The following is a 24,137-nucleotide window of genomic DNA, read 5'->3' on the forward strand; positions in this document are numbered from 1 at the left end:
AAAAGAATGAAACTTAATAAACCGTTATAGTATTCCCCCTCTTGAGGCATACTATGGATGAAAACCACGGTGTGTACAATCGTGATGAAAACGCCTATACGAAGAAACGTATGGCTTCTAAGTATAGTTAGTATATTGTGCGTGAAGGTTAGGAGCAGGTAAGCGATCAAACGTGGGTTGGGTGAAAATAACAGCTCCTATTACAATGTAGTGTATAATAATGTTTTTGTGATATTACAATAGTAAACGTATATCGATATACGCGTAGATAAAACATCCGTGTGATTCACCACGGAATACATGGATGTTGCGAACGGACAAAAGCCCCTCAGTGAGTGTAATTTACAATTTATTTAATGTAATTTATGAAATTTTATTTTATTTCGAAATAAATTAAATATTTTAGTCCATTGAATAAAATATTTGTATAGAAGTCATTTTTAAAAATTTGAACGTTTATGGAAACGTCGTCTTATATTTATTCATACATATACAAAAAGTTAATTACTCTTTCAATGATATAACTACATACGATTATGGAAATTTGTTCAGTTTACTTATTGAAACTAGTTTCTTTTATTTGCTATTCATTTAATATTCATTTCGTATTTTATGATGAATTACACAATTTATTGGATAAATTTTATAATTTAGGTGGGCAACCTCCTGCCACTGGTGGTTCAGGGATGGATAAGGGAAAAGAGTGGCAGATGGAATTGCTTATGGAAAAATTACGTTCCAAAGCTTCTACATTCAAACCTTTGGTGGAAACCGCCAAAAACTTACGAATGGCTATGTTGGTAAGTGACTTGCAATATTTTGATAAATTATATTTGGGTAAACATCAATATTTTTTATTATTTTTAATAGGATAAAAGGTTTGCAATTGATAGTGCGGAGAAAAGCCAACTACAAAAATGTTTGGATACTTTGCAACATTCCATTAAAGTAACGTCTTTACAATCCATGGTAGAACGTTTGGAGAGTTTAACTAGACAATTAGGGTAAATATTTGTGAATAATCTATTTTAAGAAAACTTAAATTAGATAATTTAGTCAACATTTGTATTGTGATTGTGTTACAGCTTAAAGTTTATGATGTCTGGTCCACCAGGCACAGAATTGTTTATCTCCTCTGATATGTTCTTTTTGGAGGTTCTTTTGGAGCCATCTGGTGTAGTTAAAGATGTTAAAATTCATCACGAAGGGAAAAACGAACAACAGGTATAGATTATTAGTTTTTGTAAGAAAATAATTTAAAAAATTTTTTTAATAATATTTTATTATATAATAATTCTTAATGAAATTTTTGCAGAGCTGTGACGTATTGGTATCTTGCTTGTCAAGAGGAGACTTTCTTGATTTTACAGTACAATTAGAAGGTTTAGCTTCAATATATCAACTAAATGCTGATAAGAAGGTAAAATGTAAAGCATTTAGTGCTTTACAGTCACTGGAGGCTGATCTGGGTATCTTAGCTCAATTGCAAACATTTATAAAAGAACCTTTTAATCTTGTTCATAAAAGCCCAGTTGGTTAGTGTCAAATCATATTTATTTTTATGAGATTAAGGAGATACAAATTTCCATGATAAGGTAATGATTTTTTATTCCAGGAATCCTTGAACGAAGAAGAGGTGGTCATGCTATGAAGCTGACATACTTTGTTTCTCCTTATGATTTAATAGATCAGGAGAATCGTACCTGTGATGCATTGAATTCAGAAATAGTTATCAAGCGGAAGATTGGTCATTCCGTTACTGTTTGTATGGAAGGTTCGACTGCTCACAAGTTGCCTACATCTAGTATCATAACTGTAAATAGAAGTCCTACAGGAAAAAGGTTTGTAGTCTTTTACGAAATACATACATTGCATTGATCTTAATGATCAATTTCTAATTGATAACTAATATTTTGTAGTACTCCATCATATGCTCCGTTAACTGGTACAAATTCGTCGGTATTACCCGCTTGCTTTGTATTGAAGCTCGCCAAGAAAATGCCGATGTGCATGGAACTAGTGCGTAGGATACAGAAAGTAACAGAATTAGAATGTGGAGACATATCCGCTCCTCATCCATTACTTAGTTTAATTATTCAACATGCCAGTGAAGGACAACAGGATTGTCGGAATAACAGAGGACTTTATGTTGTATGTGAAACATTTTACGTGATATTTAATAATTAAAATCTTATGCTATTTTAAACGTTACTTTCTGTTACAGACTTTACCGGATCAACAGCACTGTTATTTCATGACAGAGAACAAAAATATGGAAGGTGTGTTAGTGTGTAGTATTCCTTTCACTCATCCGGCGCATGTTCCACAAATCTTGGTATACTTGCGTCAACAAGCGCTCTTTAATACGTTAATCGCTAGTTGCGTTAGACCTATGGCTCGGCAAGATCCAGAACATGCAACTATATTCGAAGTAAGCGCTTTATCATGGCAACACATATCGGTAAGTTTGGAGCATCCTTTCGAGGAGACAATGGCAACAGCAGAATTGGACTTGACGGATATCTCTGCGCTTAAGTGCAAATTGTATGGCATAAGTATAACAAACACGGAACAAACGTCAGATCTGACGGGAAAAGTCTTGCAGAAGTGTTTAAGTATACCTCTGACAATGAGAATTCTTATGAAGTCGTGGGAGAGTCGTGACTCTTTAAGTACGATGAACAATCTGAATAGCGGAAATGGAAGCTATAATGTAAATCTCGGTTCCGGAAAAGATCAGAACAGTCAGAATGGTTCCGGGATGCCCGACTTTACTAATGGAGAAACGAAAATCAAACAGGAACCTGGGTTGAATAATGGAAATGGAACAATGGGGAGGCAACAATTGTCGCAACAGCAGCAGCAACAACAGCAACAACAACAACAGCAGTCTTTTTTAGATGCCGGAACGGAGAATAGTATCGGGTTTCCGTCGTATTCCGGCCAATCCGATACCGCGACTACTGCTATGTTAAATCCATTACAATTGGGAGCGTTACTTGGACAGGCAAAAAACTCTATGACCAATCCAATGAATGAACGTACGAAAAAAGCACGTAAACGAAAAACCGCGGATGGTATTTGGCGAAGTCCCAAAAGAAAGGGAGACGAGAGTGCTGAAATATTATTAGAAAGCTCTAGTTCAGATTCTACGCCCCTAGGTACACCAACCGGTGGTAGAGAAAATTTAAACGAAACAAGAACGTCTACGCCAACATCAGCTACGAGCTTAACTAGTGGTTTGGATTTTTCTAATTTGGATCCAACGGATATTTTAGGAACGGATAAGAGCTCCGATTATGACATTGACAACGAAAGCGAGATAACGGAAGTTCACGATTTGCAAGATGTGGAAGAATTGATCAAGCGCGATCGCAAATCGAGGAAGAGAGAGGAGAAAAAGAGCCCGATTATTTTTGAAGAAAACAAAAGTCTGGTGCCGCCATCCGTAAGTATAACGCCAATTTCAAGCAGTAGTTTGGGTCAGACTACGAACTATAACTCTGTACTTACGGGGATGGGTTTGGAAAGGAGGCCAGGCATTGAAATAATACCAATAGCATCGTCACCGCAAACCACTTTACCAAGCTCTATTACCATAACCCCAATAGCTGGGCCGACACAGTCGAAAAATTTGACGGATGAACGTAGAGAACGAAAAAGTTCCAAGGGCAAGTCGACAGAGGATAAGGGGAAGTTGGAAAAAAGGCGTAAGCGTAAGAGAGAGGACAGCCCTATGGGACCGCCGCCGGATAAAATACCATCTAAACAAGATCCTTTGTCGAAACCAGTTTCAGTGAGCATAAAACCGACTGAATCGCCGCCAAATTTGAGTTCACGACCGTCATCACCTGCCGCGACATTACGAAAATTTAGTCCGTCTCCGACGCACACCAGTCCACTTGCTCTCGTAGGTAAGTCCAGTCCTACATTGAAACAGTCAACAAACAAGCCAGTGCAAAGTCCAAAGCACTCTCCGGTCTATAGCAGTAGTCCCAAACATACGCCAGTACCTGCGAGTGTGAGTCCGAAACACGGCACTTCGTCACCAAAGCACGGCAGTTCAGCGAGCACCGGTAAGCCGAGTATGTCTGCGCTGAAATCTGCGGCGAATTCACCATCTAGTAAAACCACTGATTCTGGACAATCAAAAATAAAATCTTCGTCGTCGTCGAGCAAAGACTCCAATCGAGAGAAGGAGAGAAAAACATCGTCTTTAGCCTTCGGTGGATCGAGTGGTCATCAGAGTCCGAAGACGAAGTCTTCCAGTGGTAAGTTAAAACAACTGGAATTAATTCCTAGCGGGGAAACGCAGTCTACTTTGCCTAGTAGTGGAGGCAGCACACCACCATCGGGCAATTCTGAACTTGGAAAGTCAGCCATCGCTCAACAAGCGAGAAATAGAAAGGGCTCGTTGAGTGCCGTTATCGATAAGCTGAAGAACGCTCAGCATTGTACGGATGATGGTGGCAACGGTGGGACGAAGTCAGCAACTAGTGGAAGTGGTAATTCAAGCGGTCAGAAAGAAAGAAACGTTGGAAGCTCCTCGAATAAGACCGCAGAAGGAAAGTGTATTAGTAAAAATTCATCTATGGATACGAAAAATCCTGCAGAGTATATGGTAAAGCATAGTTCCGATGGAATGAAGATAACAATTAATAAAACTCGAACGAAAGATTCCAAGTCTGGTACGAGTCTTAAATTGTCTTCTTCCTCGACGTCTGTCGCTACTGGAACGTCTTCGAGTTCGTCCACGTCGTCGACAGCCATATCAGGTAATGGTTCTCCGAAAACACACACTGGTTTGAAGCCAGGGGTAAGTTCCGGTCCTGCATCAAAGAAACCATCGTCTCAAACATCCCCAAAGCTATCTGGATCCTCCTCTTCCGGTTCTGGCGGTAGTAGTGGAAACAAAGCAAATCTCATAGGACAAAAGATGTTGTCTGCCTTGAAGTCTATTTCAGGGTCGAATTCTGGAAGCGGTAACGGAGCTGGAGGAATCAGTGTTGGGAGTAGCGGTAGTAGTGGATTACTTTCTAAAAATGTGATGTCCTCTAAATCTTCTTCGAGTTCTCCGAAAACAGCAAGTTCCGGTGTGACGGATCTCAGTCGAAATCGTGATAAATCCCGATTATCAAAGTCTAGCGACAAAAGTATATTTCCTTCAAAAGGAATCGGGGATACTAGAAAATCAAGTCCGTCAGGATTACGAGAGGAGAGCGAGAGCGAAAGAGCGTTCAAGCTGCTGGCTGCTCACGCTTCCATGTCGAATCTATCGAATTTGCCCAATTTACCGCCGCAGTTAGTCGTCGAAGGTCTCATGAAACAGTTAGATACTAAATTCCAGATACCCAAATTGTCCGCTAGAGCTAACGCAGACTCTAGCGACAAGAAATCAGAGAAATTATCCATGCTTCCAGATAGTGGAAAAGCGTTGGACAATCTTGCCACGAAACAGACGTCGGAACAGGGGAAACTACAAACTTTATCGAACACGTCGAGCACCGCTTCTAAGACAGCCTCAGAGGATCAATCGAGCCAGGGTAGAAGAGACCATGTACAAACGAAACCTGACAATCTTTCCATGACAAACGCTGCCTCCGTAATAAATCTCGGTACGGATAGTACCAGTAACCTTCTACTTCCTAGTTTATCTAGTGGAAGCTCGCACGATTTGGACGTTCCTACGAATCTCTCGATGCAGTCAACCGAGAACGAACCCCGCGACAAAGAGCCACCGATGAGTAGGACTAGCACGCAATTTCTGAGTAGCAGTTTAAATTCCACTGTTGTTGGTAAAGACGATACCAGTGGTCCGGTAATGGCCGTTCTATCCAAAGCATCTGATTCACAGCCTAATAGTAAATCCGTCTACCCCACGATGATGACGACAGGCACGATAACTAGCGGAAATGGTACAGCTACAACGAGTTCCGGTAGCGGAACCTCAGAAAGCTTGAATCTAAGTATCAAGCCAGTGGACGTTACGATGACAAAGTACAAATCCGAGGAGAAGAAGCAACAATCATCGCAGCAGTCTCAGCAGCAGCAACAGTCTCAACCACCTCAGCCGCAACAGCAACAATCTCAACAACAAACGTCACAGTCACAACAGTCTCAGCAGCAACAAATACAAACACCGCAAGTTCCGTCTTCCGGAGGATCTTCCTCTTCGTCTTCGTTGGGAACAACGATGTCTTCGGAGGGTTCGTCAAGTACGATGAAGCCTCCTGGCACCGAGATACCCACAACGACGTCTCAAGAAGCTGCTGAAATGCTTCTGGACTTTTCTACGCCGAAGGAAGTAGCTAAGAGCCTGAACTTCACCAGTATTCCCGAGCGGGCCATGACCCAGGCAGCTTCGGTTCGCAGGAACACGCCACCACCTCCACCGCCTGCTTTTCCAGCAAGTCCTTCCGTGAGTGTGCACATCGTGAAAAGTCCTGCACCCTCGCCGAGGGTCATCCCGCCCTCGCCTCACTCCGCTTCGCCGTGCATCACCGATGACGAGCTGATGGACGAGGCGCTGGTGGGAATGGGCAAATGAAGGTTACTGAAACTGTAGATTTAATTTTAGCCGCGACTGGTACAGGGTGTCCTGAAAGGCTGGCTGACTGGCTGCTGTTGAATTAGTCGGTCCTGCTTCGCTGTGCTCCACGTTTTCGACCGCTCTTTCTCAAATATGATATCGTGGTGCACAGCCTGGAATTGTCGTCGAGTTAATTGGCGCTCCTCGAGTTTTTGAAACATTGGGTGAAGGAATGTCTTTATGAGGATTGTTAACAATTTGGTATCTTTGTTGTATCTATCTTTTTATTTCACTTTGGTTCTCTTTGATCAGTAGAGAGTAGAGATAAAGAATGAAGCTCACAGGCGAAAAATATGGTAAGATATTTCTCGTTTTTTTATAGAGGAGCAATTTTGAAATTCAATTTCTTGACATTTAATTCTACATCAAAGCCATCTTTCTGCATTTGATTTTGAGATTAAGCATATAGATTTCTCACCATCTTGAGTGTATAAAAGTATTAATAATGTTAGTTAGTTATATAGACTATTATTAATTAAATTAAAATGACATAGAGTTTATGTCTCTTCGAATCTATCAGGTTATGTCCTTTTAAAAAAGGATAGCTATTTCATATAAAAAAATTTCTTTTTAGTTATCAACTGATATAAAAATCAGGAAACCAATAAAAGTAAAGTTATATCTTCCTTGTGTGATCTTCAAATGTCATGGAAATATAATTGTTTTATGTATAAAGGTGGGAGGATTGCTAGTTTTTGTTCAATCTTATCTTTGATGATTTTAAGCGAAAATGTATGTGTTTGTATTTGAGTGTTTATTACTGCATGTTATTTACAAAGATATGAAAGATTGTTGTATCCAAATTTAGTATTCAACATCGTTTCGTATTAATTATTAGTATTGATCGATCCTGCCCAGTCTACAATTACTTACTTCTTACGCTTTCTTGATAATATCCAAATAAATTTATGAAACTGGCTAATTACAATCAGATGTGAACAAAGCAGATCGTTCTGATCTTAGATTATTTAAATTTTTTAAATAATTAATTTTATCTAATCTGTAGACTACGAGAGATTGAAGAATGATTTGATTTGATCGAGCCTGTTACCAATTCCAACATTGAGTACGTGTAAAAGTAAATATCTTTTCTTACCATATTTTATTTTCTTTAACTAGACAAATATCTTTGTAAATTAACATCCATTTACACAAACATTTTCGCTCAAATTATGTACGTTTTGTAAATTATGAAAATATTATTCAGAATCTTACTAATGTTAGAAGAATTTGTATGTTTGAAAATATATCTTCCTACGAGTTATGCGTTAAGAATTCTCAGGTGAGCGCATTACTTATGTTTCTCAAAGGTTAAATAATTGATAAATGTCAGAAGGGGACACCCTGTATATAGCAGAGAATTTTCACTTCTCCTAAAATGTCCTGCCGAATATAAATATAGTTTACGTCCCCGTATGCGAATCTCGAGCAAGTTCAATTTTCTTATGCATATGTACATATATACATATATAAGATATATATAAGATATATATAAGATATATATATATATATATAGAAAAGAAAGCATACAAAAAAAGAAGAGGAAGAAATGAAAAAGAGAAACTGGGAGAAAGAGAAAAACAAGCGGTCCCTTTGTAAAGATACTTTACAGATATAGAAACGAAGATTTAACCAGCGTGTATATCAAAGTGATTTATTATTATATATAAAATTCATATGCCGTGATTGACTCTAGGCTAGCAATAAAACAATTGTTTATAGATTTCTAAGAGAGAGAAAGATAGCGTGTGTGAAAAAGAGTGAACGCTGTACTAAATGATTGCGACATATGAGGAATAATATAGACAAGGACATAACAAGTTATTTTCGATAGAAATCCATGTTGGACAATATTTATAAGGGCACCGTAGAATGGGCATATGGTATTAAATATATCGACGGGATATTTCTCGATTGGCGTATTTCATATATCTGGAATTTTTACTGGTTACAAAATATGAACGTTTCAAAAATAATAATAATTTTACTGAAAATTTATTTATATTTGAAATTATGGAGATATTTCAAGAAAGGGAAGAACGATTGATTATATCAAATACTATGTTGTTATTAACATAAATTTTGCTCGTTTTTCATCCGAAATTTCTCAAGTTATATGGAATACACTATTTTGAAAATATCATGGATACGGAGAAATTTTGTTCGACGAGGAGCCGTGAGAAAGGTAGATTATATAGCCAATTTATCGAGTCCTTTATCTTTACCTTCCTGTTCTTGTACTTGCTTCAATTGTCCTTCCTCGTAACGGTGTTCTTCGGCAGTTTACAACGAAGAAAAGTCAGTGCTTCGATATTGCAAAATTCGATATTGTTTCTGCTACAGTTCAAGCAATTCTCGTTTGACAAATTGCATGAATATTTATGAAGAAAAAAGAAACAGAAAAGGAAAGAAAAATAAATCAACGTTTGTTAACGCATCGAAAATCATCTTTGTCACGTATCAACGATAAAACTTTATATCGACAGTGAGAATTAATCGCATAGTTTCGTTTAACACGATGTTTCGTTTTCACAAAAAAAAAGATATTTCAGAACGAATGGGTTCCTGACGAAAGAAAGTCACGAAATTATCGAAGCATCGAAGGACACGTCGCGATGATGAAAATTGAGCTTGTAAACAATATTCTGTAAACGAGTTCATAAAATTTTTACAGAATCTTATTGGAATCGATACGTTTTGATTAGAATATTTTTGAAGCGTCCTCAGTGTTTCAGCTGCGTGGTGGAAAATTGTGAATCGAAGAAATAAACGGAAGGGAAGAGATAGTAGGTACCAAGTGCCAAGTAGAGGTAAAAAAGAAGAAAGGAAGAACGACAATTTTTGAGGATGGAGTTTTAATCCTTTGTGCTTTGATGCTTCCTACTATCTTCGTTTCAATATGGAATTGATTATGTTACGAAATTAATGTTTCCAAATAAACTAATTTTTATTTAATTTCTAAATCGTCAGATCTGTTTCACTGAAATTTAATTAATAATTAATATTATTTTTCAGGATGAATTTATTGGTAATAATATATACATATTGTGTTTTTCAAAGGATTGAAATTCTGATCTTAAGAAAATGACGTTGTCTTTGTACAAATTAGGCAAAAATGTTTCGGTTTAAAGATTGAATAAACGTCAACGAAAATTAGATGTGTCAATCTGTGTTGCATTTATTCGATGTTTGAACCAAAGATTAAGCAAGAGAACAGACACAGAAGTTATATGAATAAAGTAAGCGAGTTATATGTCTGTTGCGGATAATTAAGAGATATTCGAGAAAAAGCGAGAGTAAGAAAGAGAAGATTAGAAGTGAATTAAAATAACGACGTACAGATCATTTTCCATGTGTAAATTTGAAGAAAATTATATTTTCGAGCGGGAGTACCGTACCGTAGACAATACTTTGCTCCGATGGATAAAAGAAAAAAAAGAAGAAGATAAGATAAGAGGAATAAAGAAATTCTTGAAGAGGAAATTGTCCGGTGCTCCCGAGGGAAAAATATGGTTTATTTTTTCAATACTCACGATGGTGTACATAGACCTAGAAGGCGTTTGCGCTGCGTAAACGGTGCTGTAATAAAATAAAAAATATATAAATACGATAACTGATAAATATTGAATTTAATTAATTCAACGTGAACGAAAGGAAGAAAGATATGAGAATGTGAGAGGTGTTCAGTTAGTGACCATTTGATTATTTCTATAATTATTTATTTGAACACAGGTACAAATAACGCAATTTTGTTTTTATTATTTATCCCTCTTCTCCGAGATATTCCGAATGAAATATATCGTGGAAAAGCTTCTCAAATTGTACATCAGCTGCGAAGAAGAAAAGAAAGGAGTAAGAATGCAAGCGACATAAGTTCAATCTTGAAAGTTTGAAATCTTTTATCACCTGTTTCTTCAATCTTCCACCAAAGTGTTAAACCTAATTTCATTTCGCAACACTTGTTATTAAAGTTCTTTCGGTTTAAGAACTGCAACGTTTTCGCTTTCCTCGAAAGCGAACGAATTTTCTGTTAGAAAGATGATTCTGTTGAAGATGTTACGACTGTAAAATTTCAGATGTAATTTAACGTACCGTGAAAACGTCGCGTGAAACTTGGAAGAATTTTATGGAATGTACATATGGAATATGTTTATTTCTCTATGATACACGTGCGTGAAATATGTTCCTCTGGTTCAGAATGAGTATCGGTAACGCAGTGCCGGTTAGTTTATGCTGTATGGAATATTTCGTCAGGATCAATAGTCCTGTGATTTCAGATTTCTGGATCGTCCTATTTCCAGAAGGACGTGTACTTTTAAGCGAGAAACTGTGAATGTTTCGAATTTGATTGATCGAATTATGGATACATGTACTTATGTTCTGATATTGATAGTAATCGTTGTTGTGAATATGAAGAACTAGTTTCTGTAAAGAGTTCTCTTTAAGAAGTTTAAGTTTAATCGAATTGTTGAAAGAGAAGAAAACGGAAATACAAATCTGTGAAGGAGCCTCTGTATAAATGTAACTGTATTAACGCGTGCATGTACATTTAAGCATCGACCTGTATATAGAAAAAGAAGATATATACATATAATTATAAAGTATATATATATATATAATTATCTTTATCGACGAGTGTCTTCGAATACACGCTGAATTCTCGGGACACGTATGTAAGCCTTGATAATAAAGACTATGTCTTTTTTTGGAAATTCGCGCGTTTCTTCAACTTTGGTTCTATCAGAAAAAAAGAGGAAAGGGAAAGGAGAGAAGAGTAAATATAACATGAGAAAACAAATAATAGTCGTTTATTTCATTGTTTTATACATATACGTATATACCTCGGTCCATAACTATTTGGACTTATAATAAAATCCTTAAATATTACGTTTGCGGATTTCGCATAAAAATTTTACAAAGGTCAATTTAACGAATCTATCGTGTTACTATAATCATATTAATGTAGTATCTTAATGGCCGATACCTTAGGCCTTTTGGTCCCGATACTACATTAATGTCATCATGATATTATTCTTAGATAGTATAAATAGTATCTATTAACAACTAAATTCTATTAAAAATTAATTAATATATTAATATAAAATGGTTGATACCATTTAAAGATATCTGAAGATATAGAAATACCGAATTTCGCAAGAAATAAACATATCAAATAGATAGCATCGTGAAGAGAAACTTATGTGGCACTTTCTTTTATCATTTCGATAATTTCACGTTAGCCGCATATGTACGTCTTCTTTTAGCTATGTTTATAATAATTTTATCGATACTAGATGTTAATAAATATTGCTCAATATTGCCTAGAAATAACATCAAGATGTTAGGATAACGCAATAAATCGGTAAAAGAAACTGAAATCTATGCGAAATCCGTAAATGTGTAAATGCTCGAAAGCTTATGGATGGGGAGTATTACACGATACATCTACACATTGATACCTAGCATACAAACATTACCACTCAAACATTATCATTTTTATTTTTCTTATTAAAAGATTATGATTCTTTTCTTAGTTACAATTCCCTGGCTTTTATTCCTGGGTCACCTCCCTCAAATTAAAGAGAAGGTATTTTATAATTCATAAGATACAACATCTTAGATATATATATATTATATAGCTTTACTCAATGCTTTGTGTTTAATTTTTTCTGCTTCAGATAATTCACGATTTATCTATACTAATTTATACAGCTTCGGTTGTACTGTTCTTCAAATATATCTAGAATCCAATAACCACTGGCAAAAATCCTTACACAAACACGTTCACAACATATTCAGAGTGTTTATTCGAATAAAACTTAAAACATTCGCTATCCCTCACTTAAAAACACACGCCCAACTTCTGGGGATGAAAACGTCCCAGAAATCGTCTCGAACCGGAGGGCAATTGATCCTGGCGAAATACTCCATGCAGTATAAGCTAACCATTACTCCATTACCTACGCTCAAACTGAACCATAGGAAGACGTTTCCAGCAGTCTTCAATACAAACACGACCGTGAGGCCAATAACACCGAAAAGAATCAGCATAACTGGATAAAAGAAATGGGTGGTGAAGCTGAGGATATATTCGTGAATGATCGCCGAGATAGCGAAGACCGCACAAGTAGATATAGTCCTGTTTCCGGGAGTCAGGATCTCGTACATGTCCTTGTAAATGTAAGTGTATAACCAGTCGTGTACCACGATGTTCCAGGTTCGATAATAAGTGCTGAAGCAGATCGAGTTCCACCAATCCTGCAATTGAAATGGTATAACATAAAGTTACTGCTATTTTGTCATTGTGTTATGCGCGTGTAAATAATGTATAAAGAGAGAATCCATGAATCGATGAACGTCCCATAAGAAAGGTGCGATAGATCGGAAGGAGTAGATAGATTGGAAAGAACGATGACGAAGCGTCCACATGAACACGATAGATTTGATGCAACGATCTCGATGACTCAGGTAGGCTGTTAGGAAATTTGAGATGCCAGAAGCGTTTAGTGTATATTATGTGGTTTTGTGAGTGGAATTTGGAGGCTGTGATGATATTTCTCTCTTTTTTTTTTTGCTGACTGTTCGTTGGTTTCCAGGATGTATGTGTCATGCGCTAAGGTAATCTTTCATCACGTTGAAGATGTTTAGAAACTTACTTTATAAAACATCTTGTCAGCGAATCGTAACAGTTCAGCGCTAGCATTCATCCAACAATGCAGGAGAAGATAAAAACCGCAAACGAACATTAAAATGCCGGGCAGCATCGAGCTGAGAATATTCAGCATCATTTTTCCCACCTCGACTGGATGTTTCCCAAAATCCCGATAGTTTGGATACAACAATCGCTCGTAGAGAAGCGCAACGAAAATGATGATCGTTATTACTTCGACGAAATTGGACAGAACGATGTTCCATCGAATGCGCTTCAACCTAAACAGTGGAATATTTCACACGTTACATGTAAATGTTTATTTCAAATAATATGTCGATCTTCGTCTATACGTACTTGTCTTATTTATACATGAGATTGAAATTTAAGATCGGAGTATGTATTTTTGATATTCAAAATTTGTTTCTCGCACGATTCTTCTATTTCTTAACAAAGTACAAAATCTAAGATTGAAATATTTATAGGAAAGATTATTTTCGAGCGTATCCAAATTTTTGATCGTATCTTTCGATATTTGCAATTTTTATCTCTTGTAGAGGGATAAGAAGAATCAAAACACCGATTGTTCTCTATACTATCTCGATATGATGATACTATCTCGAGATTCATTTAAACTGCAAAAGATCATTTAGCGACGCAGATAGTCATTTTTAAATACATAATAATACATAATAATAATAATAATAATAATAATATTTCCTCGTGTCGTTTCTTAAATCTCGATTTTGACACGGCAGGATGATAAATTTAAGGAATACTTTGATTCAATATACGTAAATTTTGTTGTTATAGAAAGAGAAGAAAACGTCCTAGATATCTTGGAAAACGTTAAATTTCACCTCACGTATAACAACGTATAACGATAATCATTGAATTTAATCCTAAGTTTTCAACTTACCTAGGATATCTGTCTTGGTAAATGAGAGTTGGCGCGAACAAGAAATAGAGATACTTGGAAAAATCAGGTGGCTGTGGTGTTGGTGTATCTGAATGAGGTTTAAAAGACAAAAATTTCGGTGCGACGCTTCTTATGAATGCATGAATCTTCATGACTAGCCGGACCTATGAAATGCATAAGAAGGTATATTTTTATTTTGCAATTTTACGATATAATTTAATGAATATTAATTTACATTACAAATACCTATTCTCAATTCTCAATTGTAAAAAGATTTTTCTCCAGAAATTATATGTATAGGAATATATTCCTTATATAAATTTTACAAAAAAATTAATTAGGCAAATGTTAGTAAATAATTGCACGATATTTTCTTTCCACTATCGATAGAAATTATTCATTTGTAATTAAATAAGATTTCGGGAAAACGATTTAACCTCGCATGATTAAAATATACTTACTTGTTCCATAAGAATGATCATACTAGATGCAAAGGGCAAATCGTTGTCGAGTAAAGCTTTGGTAGGAAGTATAAATAAGAAAGTCAGATATAGGATGATGCCTGCCAGCCATACGTAATCCCAAAGTTCTTTGGCGAAAGCTGGAAAGAAAATTTGTGAGCATCAGTAGCTCGAAGTTTATTAAAATCTGAAGATAATTGAATCGAAATTAACTTACAATTTGGCTCGTATTTGAGACGACGAGTGGCCCAACAACAGAAAGCGGGGTATACTCCTAGAACCGATAACTTCATAAGAGTCCAAATGAGCAATACTATTGGAAATTTGGCAAAACCAGCTCGCACTGTGTCGATGCCGAGATTAGGTCTGAAAGAATAAATTATGTGGACGATCGAAGATTTTTGCATATATTATATTCCATAGTACTTTTCTATCTTATTATTCTCTGTACTTTATCCTAAATTTTATTTTATTAAGATACTTCGTCGTAACTTTCTTGGGTCACTTATCATCTAATCGTATTTTTCTATCGTTGCTAAGAAATTGCATAAAGTTGTGGAAAATACGAAAGATAATTCGATACGTCTCACTTACTATTTCAATCTTATGGAAAAGTTTTATCTAAAACGTCAAATTATTTTTTGCCTCATGGAAAGAAAAGCGAAATTGAGGCATAAAAATTCAAAGACTCTAATAGGATCAATTAATTTCGATTTGAAGATTTCCCTTTTTATTACTTCTAATACGACGATCTTTACTGTTTACATCGAGCTCGATTTTACATAATGATCGATTCGAGTAAATATTTTCTCGAGTGTTGATTCTTTTTGGTCAAGAAATATTAAGATAAATGAGTGCAAGGAGTACGCGTGTACTTACGAGCCTGTGTGACGGATATCGTACGCAGCGGTGTGTATTAAGAGAATTATCAACATTGCTACGATGGCATTATAAAGGGTACGAATATGTTTAATCTCGTACAGGTCGGTCAATAAAGAATTTCTTTGAAGAAATTGTTTGGTAGGTAACATGTTCTCCTTTGTTGCTTTCCTATAATAATAAAATGACAATGAAACGATCAGTATTTAACAAACTAGATTTAACGTTCAATTACTTGCGACAAAAATATCAATTGATATAAATTGATAAATTAAATCTTTTTCTTTAATGTGGATCATGAAAAAAAAAGAAAAAAAATGGACTGAAATTGCGTAATTATCTAATTCGCGAAAACAGCTTTGGATATGTAAGTATATTTGTACTTAAGTTCAATGTATCTTGCTTTATACTTTTATCATGTTTTTATAGCACGTATACAAAATTATGATAGCACGAAGGAATGTTATTTTATCGTTCATGTATTGGTTCCTTTGCTTATTAATCTTTACACACACAGTTTACAATTCTTTTCTTTCTTCTCTCTAATATAATGTAGCTTTGTTTTTAGCTTTCTGACCGCAATATTATTCTTTATAATTTTACTATTGTTATTAGTTTTTGAACATTGTACATATACATATGTTGTGTACAAACAATAGAATACACTAAAGTTTGTCGAATCGGGTCAAAGCGGTTAAGCGCGTGGTGAGATCTTTGTTTCACAGCTAAACATTGGCGTGAATTATTTATTCGAAAATTGCCACCCATATCTTCCAAGAGAAAAATTGCTCTCCTTTCTTTGCCATTGTCAATTGGCTACCATAGTGTTGTACTCGTATGAACCATGGACAAATAAATAATTTCGGATGCAATTTAAACGAAATATAAAATCGAAATTTTCGTTTCGAATTTAAAGAAACAAGTATGAAATGAATCTTTTTTTACTTTAACAGGATAAATTCCTCTTTTTACCTTCAAGAATTCTTTTTCGAAAAAATGTTTGATTTTTTCTTAATTTTGACTAAAAACAGTGAAGCAATCGATTTAATCAACTTGCGATAATTCACACGAGTAAAATAATTTGTCAATTTAAAAAATAATTGATATCGAATAGTTGCTCCTGAAGGATGGATTTGAAGCATAAGAAAAAGTCGTATATATGTATAAAATCAGCAGCGAATGCAATAGTGTAAGTCGAAAGTAATGTGAGCATAGAAGAGTGTAATATCAAGGTTTAAGTGCGATTATGCAATTACGTTCTGTTAGAGTATTTCTCGGACTCCGTTAGATCTTTCAACTCCGTTGAATTGAATCTGCTCATTATTTCCGACATCATATCGTTCATTTGGCTGTTAATGATCTCCAAAATGTCTTGCCTAATTTCCTGTAGAAAAAAAGATAATTATATTTTATTACCGCCTTTAACAAGTTTATTTTATGAAGTCAATTTTAACATTTAACAAGCCCATAGCGTCCAGTAATAGATCAATTCGCCCGTATAATAATGTTTCCAATTTATCTTCTAGTGCTTTTACAATAATCATGCAATTGTACGCTTTCGTTATTAATTAATTTCACTTAATCGAATCAAACGAATCAGTGGTAATGAACATATGCAAATTTACAATTTCCTGTATTTTACAATAGTTCCAAAAATTAATTGGATCTATCGTGTATGTGTTTGATCAATTACTTATACAAAGAATTAATTATATTCATTAGATTCCTCTATTAAAATTAAACGAGTTTGTGAATTAGCAAGAAACGAACATCTGGCGTTACCATCCGTTCTCGAATTTTATTGGATTCTATTAAGAAGACAACATTCAGATAAATTAATATAAATCGATTATACTATACGCGAATTATTATAAATTACAGTTTGATTTTTCATACCTGCATTTGGCCTTGCACTTCATTGATAATTATATCACGCACTCCGCATTGCTTGAATTTGGTCAACTCCACGTCTGCAATAAAGTAATAAAAAGGTACAATGCTTGCAAGATATTCAAAATTTCGCTTTAATCGTAATCTCATCTGTCAATTGCAATTATTTGCTCGTCGTTCTAAAGAAAATTTCGGAAAGTACGTATCTGTATCGAGTACAATCTCCTCTTTAAAGGTAATAATGTCAATATCGCTATAAAATCAATTCAGCACATACTTTGTGTCTTCGGATCCTCCTGCGTCTCACTGGTATTCTCATTGGTATTCTCACTGGTAACGTGTTCCATCATAGTTCGTTATTCGTTTTCCCTTATTTGCGATTCAACGATTCATTATTTTATATTCAATGAACCTCGAAGGACCTCGATACCGGTCAGGTTTCACGAAAATACCATACGGTTGGCAATTCACCCCGGAAATATTGGAATAATCTGCGCCAAGTATCCCGAGATCCGTACAGATATCGCTAAATCCTGACAAACCCGTGGACCAACCAAGTGAATATTACTGAAATCGTGGGCACTCGATCCCAAGGAAATAGTATTTTGCTTGATGTTGTGAATTAATTTATTGTTCGTAGAGCTTCGAAGACGAGTTGATTCAAAAACACATACGACGACTCGAAGAGCTAATATATCTAATGGCCACTTCAACCGCACTGATGTTTAAAAAACAGATCGATTTCGAGGTGTCGGTGATAGAAAAAGAAATTGTTTCGAAAACGTCGACGATTTAAAATCAGTTCGAGCACTGCGATAATTCGAATCCATTCAATATAGTTTCTTTAGCCGATAACCGACTTAGCCGATTTTCACGGCCAAAAAGATTCGAAAACGAATCGACTAAACGACGTTAGAAGTTAGGGAAGCGTTTACACTATACGAGGCGCAAAGCGCTACTGACCCATCGGCCGGATCGGGAAGAGCACAAGCATATAGAACGTCAAGAATACAGGCGACCGTAGCAACGATTATCGAAATTTTCAGTTGATCGCGTGGCAATAGAATCACCCGCGTTTCTTTCGTCTAGGCAGCGATATCGTCCTTTCATTCTTCGTCGAGTACACGCGCACTCGTCACTCGTTTGTATGTCCTCGTCTCTTCTGATTAAGTAATTGCAATAGCGGTTTGCGGCTTGCCTGGACGTTTACTGAATCTGTCGCGTTCACAGCGCGAAACAACACCGAATCAAGAGATACGGAGAATACGCAGTGTAAATTACAGGCTGAAAAATATTCGCAACTCGTTGCACGTTGTGCATAGCCGAGAAATTTTATTGTTTCTTAGGATAGTTTCACGACTCGGTACTTGTTTCTGCAATTTTGTTTCTAGGAAAGAAATAATAGGAATTAGGTGCGTTCTTGCTAGAATAAGATCTTTTTCAATTTTTATTACAATTCTTTATCCGTTGTTCTAGCAGAAAACTTGTTCGTTATTTATCTTTTCTAGATCTTATATTCTGTACTCTACATTTTGCATTTTTATCCTAGATTCTATAATTTACGTTTTTTTATTTTAAACGTTAAAGTTAATCTAATTCGAAGTAATCATTGCTTTGACTTTATACCGAAGAATAAATTCGTCTTACCGTTTCGCGTTTATATTTTATGAGGGGAAAGTAGTTCTTCTGCGAAACGTTAGGAAGATATCAAATAAATTATTCTTGTTACCATAAAGAGAAATCCTTAAACTGGTTTTCTAAGAAGAATGAAAATTGTCTAAAATAAAGTGTTTAACTCCGTGTTATTAGTAGTTCGATATAATTGCAGCAACTTATTTATGCGATTTAAGCCGGCGAACAAACAGATTGTATAATTGCAGAATTATTGACGAATAACGTCAATTATTAATTACGACTGTAAGCAAATTTCATTTTTTAATTATCCAGAACGAATTGTATTTGGTAGAATTTTTGATAAGATTGATTAATAGATTTAGCACAGTTTTGGGTTAGGCTAAAGATCATACGATAAGCCTGTGAGTGTTTATAAATATCATATACAATCTCGCGTTAGGGTCACTTTTATCATATTGAATGTTATGTTTTGATGTGTATCTACGTATTTTAATTTCAAAATATGGAAATAAGGTCAAATTATATAATATCACTTACGGTGTCAGTCTCATTTTACTATTATTTACGGAATTTAATACACGTAACAAAAAATCTTTAATTTGCAAGCATTAATTAACTTAAAATTTGATACAGCAACTTGTATGCTTCCAATAATTAAACTATTTTACTATACTTAGCCATGAAACTTGGAAGTTCATAGCGAAATTCTCTTTGCATTTATATACAGGATGGCGAATATTTATATTAAACGACAAAAGCAGAAAAGCAAGCGAATCACACCGTGATTTGCGAAATTGCTCATATCGATAATTTGACTTATTAATAGCTACAAAAGATTTAGTCGAAAAACAAAAGAATTATACGTATCGTTGGACCAATCATTTTACTGATACGTAAAATGATATTTGTTATTCACATCGTACAGGAATGATTATTTATACAAATTACACAGCTTATTAAATATTAGGGAGGTCAAGAACCTCGTAGATAGAACGAACCCTTTGGCGATTACATCTCCTAACCAGTTTCATCTCGAAACCGATTTAACCACCATAACAAAAATTGATATTGACGTCGATCGTATAAAGATATATCAAATTTCCTTAAAATTTATTCTAAATTTCTCACAAATTATGAATATTCTCAGTTTAATTATAAAAAGAGAAAGAATATTTATTCTTTTTTCTTTAATATTATATTATATTTTATATTATAAATTAGTAATTTCTCGTACTCGTAATGTATCATATGAAGACGTTAGTTCAGTTTGCTCTTTCGTCGTCTCCCCTACTCGACTCGCATAGAAAAGATAACAGGCCAACAATGGGACTAATGGCCTTTATATCTGTTTTCCCTGTAATAAAAGCAAGCGGTGGTTGCAGTTATCGTATCCTTAGGAATAAGTATCAAGTAAATTTCGTGTATATTTCGTGTATAAGTTTCCGATGTTTTCATGTAGTACGATTTATTTTAAGAATAAATCATCATCGACTCATAAAAGAAATAGCTGAAGCCAATGCCTAAGTTATCGCATCGTATTTTCCGTTCTCTTTATCACCCCTTCGATTTTCTCGTATCTTCCCTATGATATTTTGGTTTACAATACTGATATTATAATATTTGTATAGTTTACTCTAGATACCTGAGTTTCCTTTCGTTTCATTTTCTTCCTTCTTAGTCATGACAAATAAAATGTTAGGAGTTTCATTTTAGGATAGAGAAGAGCAAAGATCACTGGCTGTTATAAACCTAAATATATACTTTTCATTAGAACTTTTAGTAATTGAAATATATTTTTGTTTCTTTTTATTTTTACATCGTTTCATGTTTTATCCAGCATTTTGAAACAAGTATTTTATTATTAAATATCGAAATAACATAACCAGAGTAAATATATACGTACGAAAGTAGAAAATTTGTTGTTAGCATTTGATTTACACGATTAGACGTTCCTTTAAAATGTTGATCCATGTCGTCGGCAATTTTATTTCTCAAATTTCCAAAGTCATTCGAAAATCTTTATTCTGGGAAAAATTGAGTCGACGAAACACGGAATACCGTTGATACAACGAAACTGAATTAATAATATCTTACATTGACCAAAGATACTAACAGACGATTATCAATAGTAACTTTCGATACTGGAAAAAGTAAATTGAAATTAATTCAATTGAAATAGAAGAAATGCTCAAAATTCGAAAGTATCTGTGATAGATACCGCGAAAATAGGATGACGTAATGACATTAAATAAAATGATATGACAAGGAATCGTATGAAATATGAATTCTGATGTAAGTTGTGAATTGAATTGCTACTTAAAAAGGACTGGAAGTAAGAGGCAGTTATAGATAACGAAACAAAACATTTATGTGTACTTACTCACTGTGCACTTACTCACTGAACTACCGTCATATCGATAATGTTCTGCCATCTGTTGGTAGATGTTGACATAATAAAGCTGCAGTTGCACGGAGGATATCGTCGCAACTCCATGTTGGAGAACTTCGATTTTTGGGATCTTTGCTGCGATAATTTACAATGTAATTTACAATATAACATACATTGTACATGTACTTTTTAAATCAACTAATCATTTGTTTATTTCTTTATTTGTTTATTTATTTATTTAAGCAGGAAATTTTAGCTTTATTAGCGAAGTTTCATAAATCTATATTAATTGTCATATCTTTTCTCTATTAGATATTTATATTTACGCACATATCGTTTCATATTAAATTCAGACTATCTTTCGATAATTTATTCGGTGCGCATTTATGTATTTGAATTTGCCAGTGTTTGGTAAAATTAAAAGCGTTATTATATTTGTAGAATTAGTACGCAAGATTATTTTTAGGGAAGAAAATTAGAATTTAACGTTCATCTCAATCGCATACTGTGATCTTATCCAAAATGTTGGAGACATCGATGCCTCGTAGAACGTGTGTCACGTCACGGAAGTATTCAGTTCACGTTTAAGTTCTCTCGTATCCCTTCTATCTTGCGTTTAATCGTTTAAAATGTGTATAACAATTAGAAATGTAAATACGAAGAAGCATTTTCCTGTATATTCATCTTTCCATTCTTTTGGTATCTGTAAAGTTCGTTGAATTTACGCCAACTGAAAGGGAAATAATTTTACGTCTACGATAAATAAACACGAAGAGTTATTAAAAAGTCGTTAATGAGAGCTGCGAGTGAATGAAGCGCGCCTTTCCACGGTAAACAGTATCCTCTCGGTTCTCATCATTGTAATTAATCTTGTGCTCAACATTATACTTATGACATCTTCGTATAATTTAAAGAAAACAAACAAACAGGCAATATATATAATTAATATTTAAAATTAAAAGTTCCAAGTCAGGAAAGATTATTCGCTGACTATATTATATCGTTTTCTTAAATATCTTCGATCAAGCCATCTATTCAGACAGAACGGATATCCGCGAATCTTCGCAAGATGTCCAAATACGACCTTCTGGATAAATGCAACGCTCGGAAACAGCGAAGGTGTTTAGTTCGGGTCGAGTGCAATTTAAGCGGACGCGTTCGTTGCACGCACAATTAATTACACGGCCGTAACTGATATCGCAATATGCAAATTCATCGAGATTATTGCTAAACGTTCGATGGAACCGTTAAAGAAAAATTCATCGTAAAAGCGACGTATCTCAATCGGTTTACAGGGCATCTCCTTATCAAATTATTCTTCGGAGGAGTCACTTTTTAAAATTTCTATCTTTCTTTGTTAACATAAATTAGAAATTTTCTATCGTTAGTTGGAACTAAATTAATCAATTCGAGCATACTAGAACGGATTAAAGATATCAGAGATCGATCAATATCTGATAACGATAACGTCTTCAGGCGATGATAGTGAGTGACGTAAGCCCAAGGACGTTGATAGAGCAATTGGATCGGCTATTCGAATCGTTTCAGTCATTTCGATATTCTATATGAACGCGTTTCTCGAACATCATAGTCGCAATTTCGCAAGAGCGTTCTCATGACACGAACCTCGACACCATGTGTTTCTAACTCTTTATAGAACAACCGAGCCAAGGTGAGAAGCAAAAGTACCGTCCTGATGAACTATGAAATCCTGGATCGAATCACCAAGCGTCATAACTTCCGATCGTAATTAGCAAAAATTTAGAAATATTGTAATCAGCAAGAAATTATCGCAAGGAAGCTTCGTACTCGGAAGAAATCCTCATTCTCGGGGATTCTCTTCCGGTTCTTCGATATCTTCGTTATATTTCTTGATATCGTGGAATTTCGCAATGAGCCTGAATTCCAAGCGACAGATCGACCGTTGTTACACGTGTCTCCAAGCAACGGTCAACCGGGTTTGACATAAAAAATCGTCGAAGGGGCAGCGGGTCTGGGATTTGCGAGACGAAGAAGGGGCGACGGAGAGGAGGCTTTGAAAAATCGTGAGAGGAAGGAAAGAGAGAAAGAGAGACTCGCTCTCTAGCCTCGTATATGCCGTGAAAGTTATAGCGAAGAGAGGCAAGCAAGGGGGGATTCTGAATCGCTTCTGGTACCTCTGGTAGATCGTGGCTAAGCCAGTCGCTCGCTCGCCGCTCACCTAAACGGCTTTCACCTGGGCGATTACGAAGATCCTTGGTCGCCGACCGCCTTCGAACGATCGTGTTCAACGGACAACCGCTCTCTCAATCTGCGCGGATGCACACGAAAATCCCGTGGTTCCGTGGCCGGTGATCGGTGATCGACCCAACAGTCGACATGTCTTCTGGATGGTGAATGGTGTATTCCCTTCGTAGAAATAGTGTTTTTATACGATCAAGAGGAAACAAGGGATTTTATTGTTCGCCAGGAAGTTAAAGAGCCTGTCAAAAACATCGTTGACGATCGGCTGACGGCTTTGCTCCGCTGATCCCGTTGGACGAATCGGTCTGATCGGTTTCTGTTTCGACTGCAAGAGGAGGTTTCACTTTCGTCTAGCAGGTACGTGGCTTTCTGTGCTTGTGTTTTCATCGGCGATGCAACGCGGAGAAAGTGCGGTATTGCCGCGTTCTCGAGACGAATCGCGCGGTACAACGTGATCTTCGATGCGCCAATATTATTATTTTTATTTTTATCGTCGTATTTAG

General features: G+C 35.6%; 3 protein-coding genes and 1 long non-coding RNA gene across 9 annotated transcripts in view; 3 read left to right on the top strand and 1 right to left on the bottom strand.

The window, feature by feature from the left end:
* The first annotated feature begins 83 nt into the window (after nt 1-83).
* Nucleotides 84-10,210, top strand: LOC126917483 (mediator of RNA polymerase II transcription subunit 1). 3 transcript variants are annotated; one of them, XM_050724389.1, is made up of 9 exons: nt 84-331; nt 655-800; nt 871-1,004; nt 1,086-1,224; nt 1,316-1,535; nt 1,616-1,841; nt 1,920-2,151; nt 2,225-6,418; nt 6,578-10,210. In XM_050724389.1, the coding sequence occupies exons 1-9, from the start codon at nt 301-303 to the stop codon at nt 6,626-6,628; spliced, it is 5,373 nt and encodes a 1,790-aa protein (XP_050580346.1). In that variant the 5' UTR covers nt 84-300; the 3' UTR covers nt 6,629-10,210. The 3 variants fall into 3 exon arrangements, with proteins under 3 accessions (XP_050580346.1, XP_050580344.1, XP_050580345.1); XM_050724387.1 differs by having other exon boundaries at nt 2,225-10,210; XM_050724388.1 differs by having other exon boundaries at nt 144-158; nt 2,225-10,210.
* Nucleotides 10,211-11,379: 1,169 nt separating this feature from the next.
* LOC126917486 (sterol O-acyltransferase 1) lies at nt 11,380-18,540 on the bottom strand. The gene is made up of 9 exons (XM_050724392.1): nt 17,665-18,540; nt 17,394-17,467; nt 16,754-16,881; nt 15,498-15,668; nt 14,836-14,984; nt 14,619-14,758; nt 14,158-14,321; nt 13,246-13,519; nt 11,380-12,847 (listed from the first exon to the last, which is right to left on the bottom strand). The coding sequence occupies exons 1-9, from the start codon at nt 17,735-17,737 to the stop codon at nt 12,428-12,430; spliced, it is 1,593 nt and encodes a 530-aa protein (XP_050580349.1). The 5' UTR covers nt 17,738-18,540; the 3' UTR covers nt 11,380-12,427.
* On the top strand, nt 12,845-14,250 carry LOC126917487 (uncharacterized). The gene is made up of 2 exons (XR_007710976.1): nt 12,845-13,057; nt 13,186-14,250. It is a non-coding gene; the product is annotated as an uncharacterized LOC126917487 (long non-coding RNA).
* Nucleotides 18,541-23,278: 4,738 nt separating the features above from the next.
* Nucleotides 23,279-24,137, top strand: part of LOC126917034 (chitin synthase chs-2) — a 34,132-nt gene continuing 33,273 nt past the window's right edge. Inside the window, exon 1 of one of the 4 annotated variants that reach the window (XM_050723402.1) lies at nt 23,279-23,991. The gene's annotated coding sequence lies outside the window, so the exon portion shown is untranslated. The remainder of the gene's footprint in view (nt 23,992-24,137) is intronic. The other 3 variants (XM_050723404.1, XM_050723401.1, XM_050723403.1) reach the window with 3 other exon arrangements.

Source organism: Bombus affinis, chromosome 6, assembly GCF_024516045.1.
Source record: "Bombus affinis isolate iyBomAffi1 chromosome 6, iyBomAffi1.2, whole genome shotgun sequence".
Lineage (NCBI taxonomy): Eukaryota > Metazoa > Arthropoda > Insecta > Hymenoptera > Apidae > Bombus > Bombus affinis.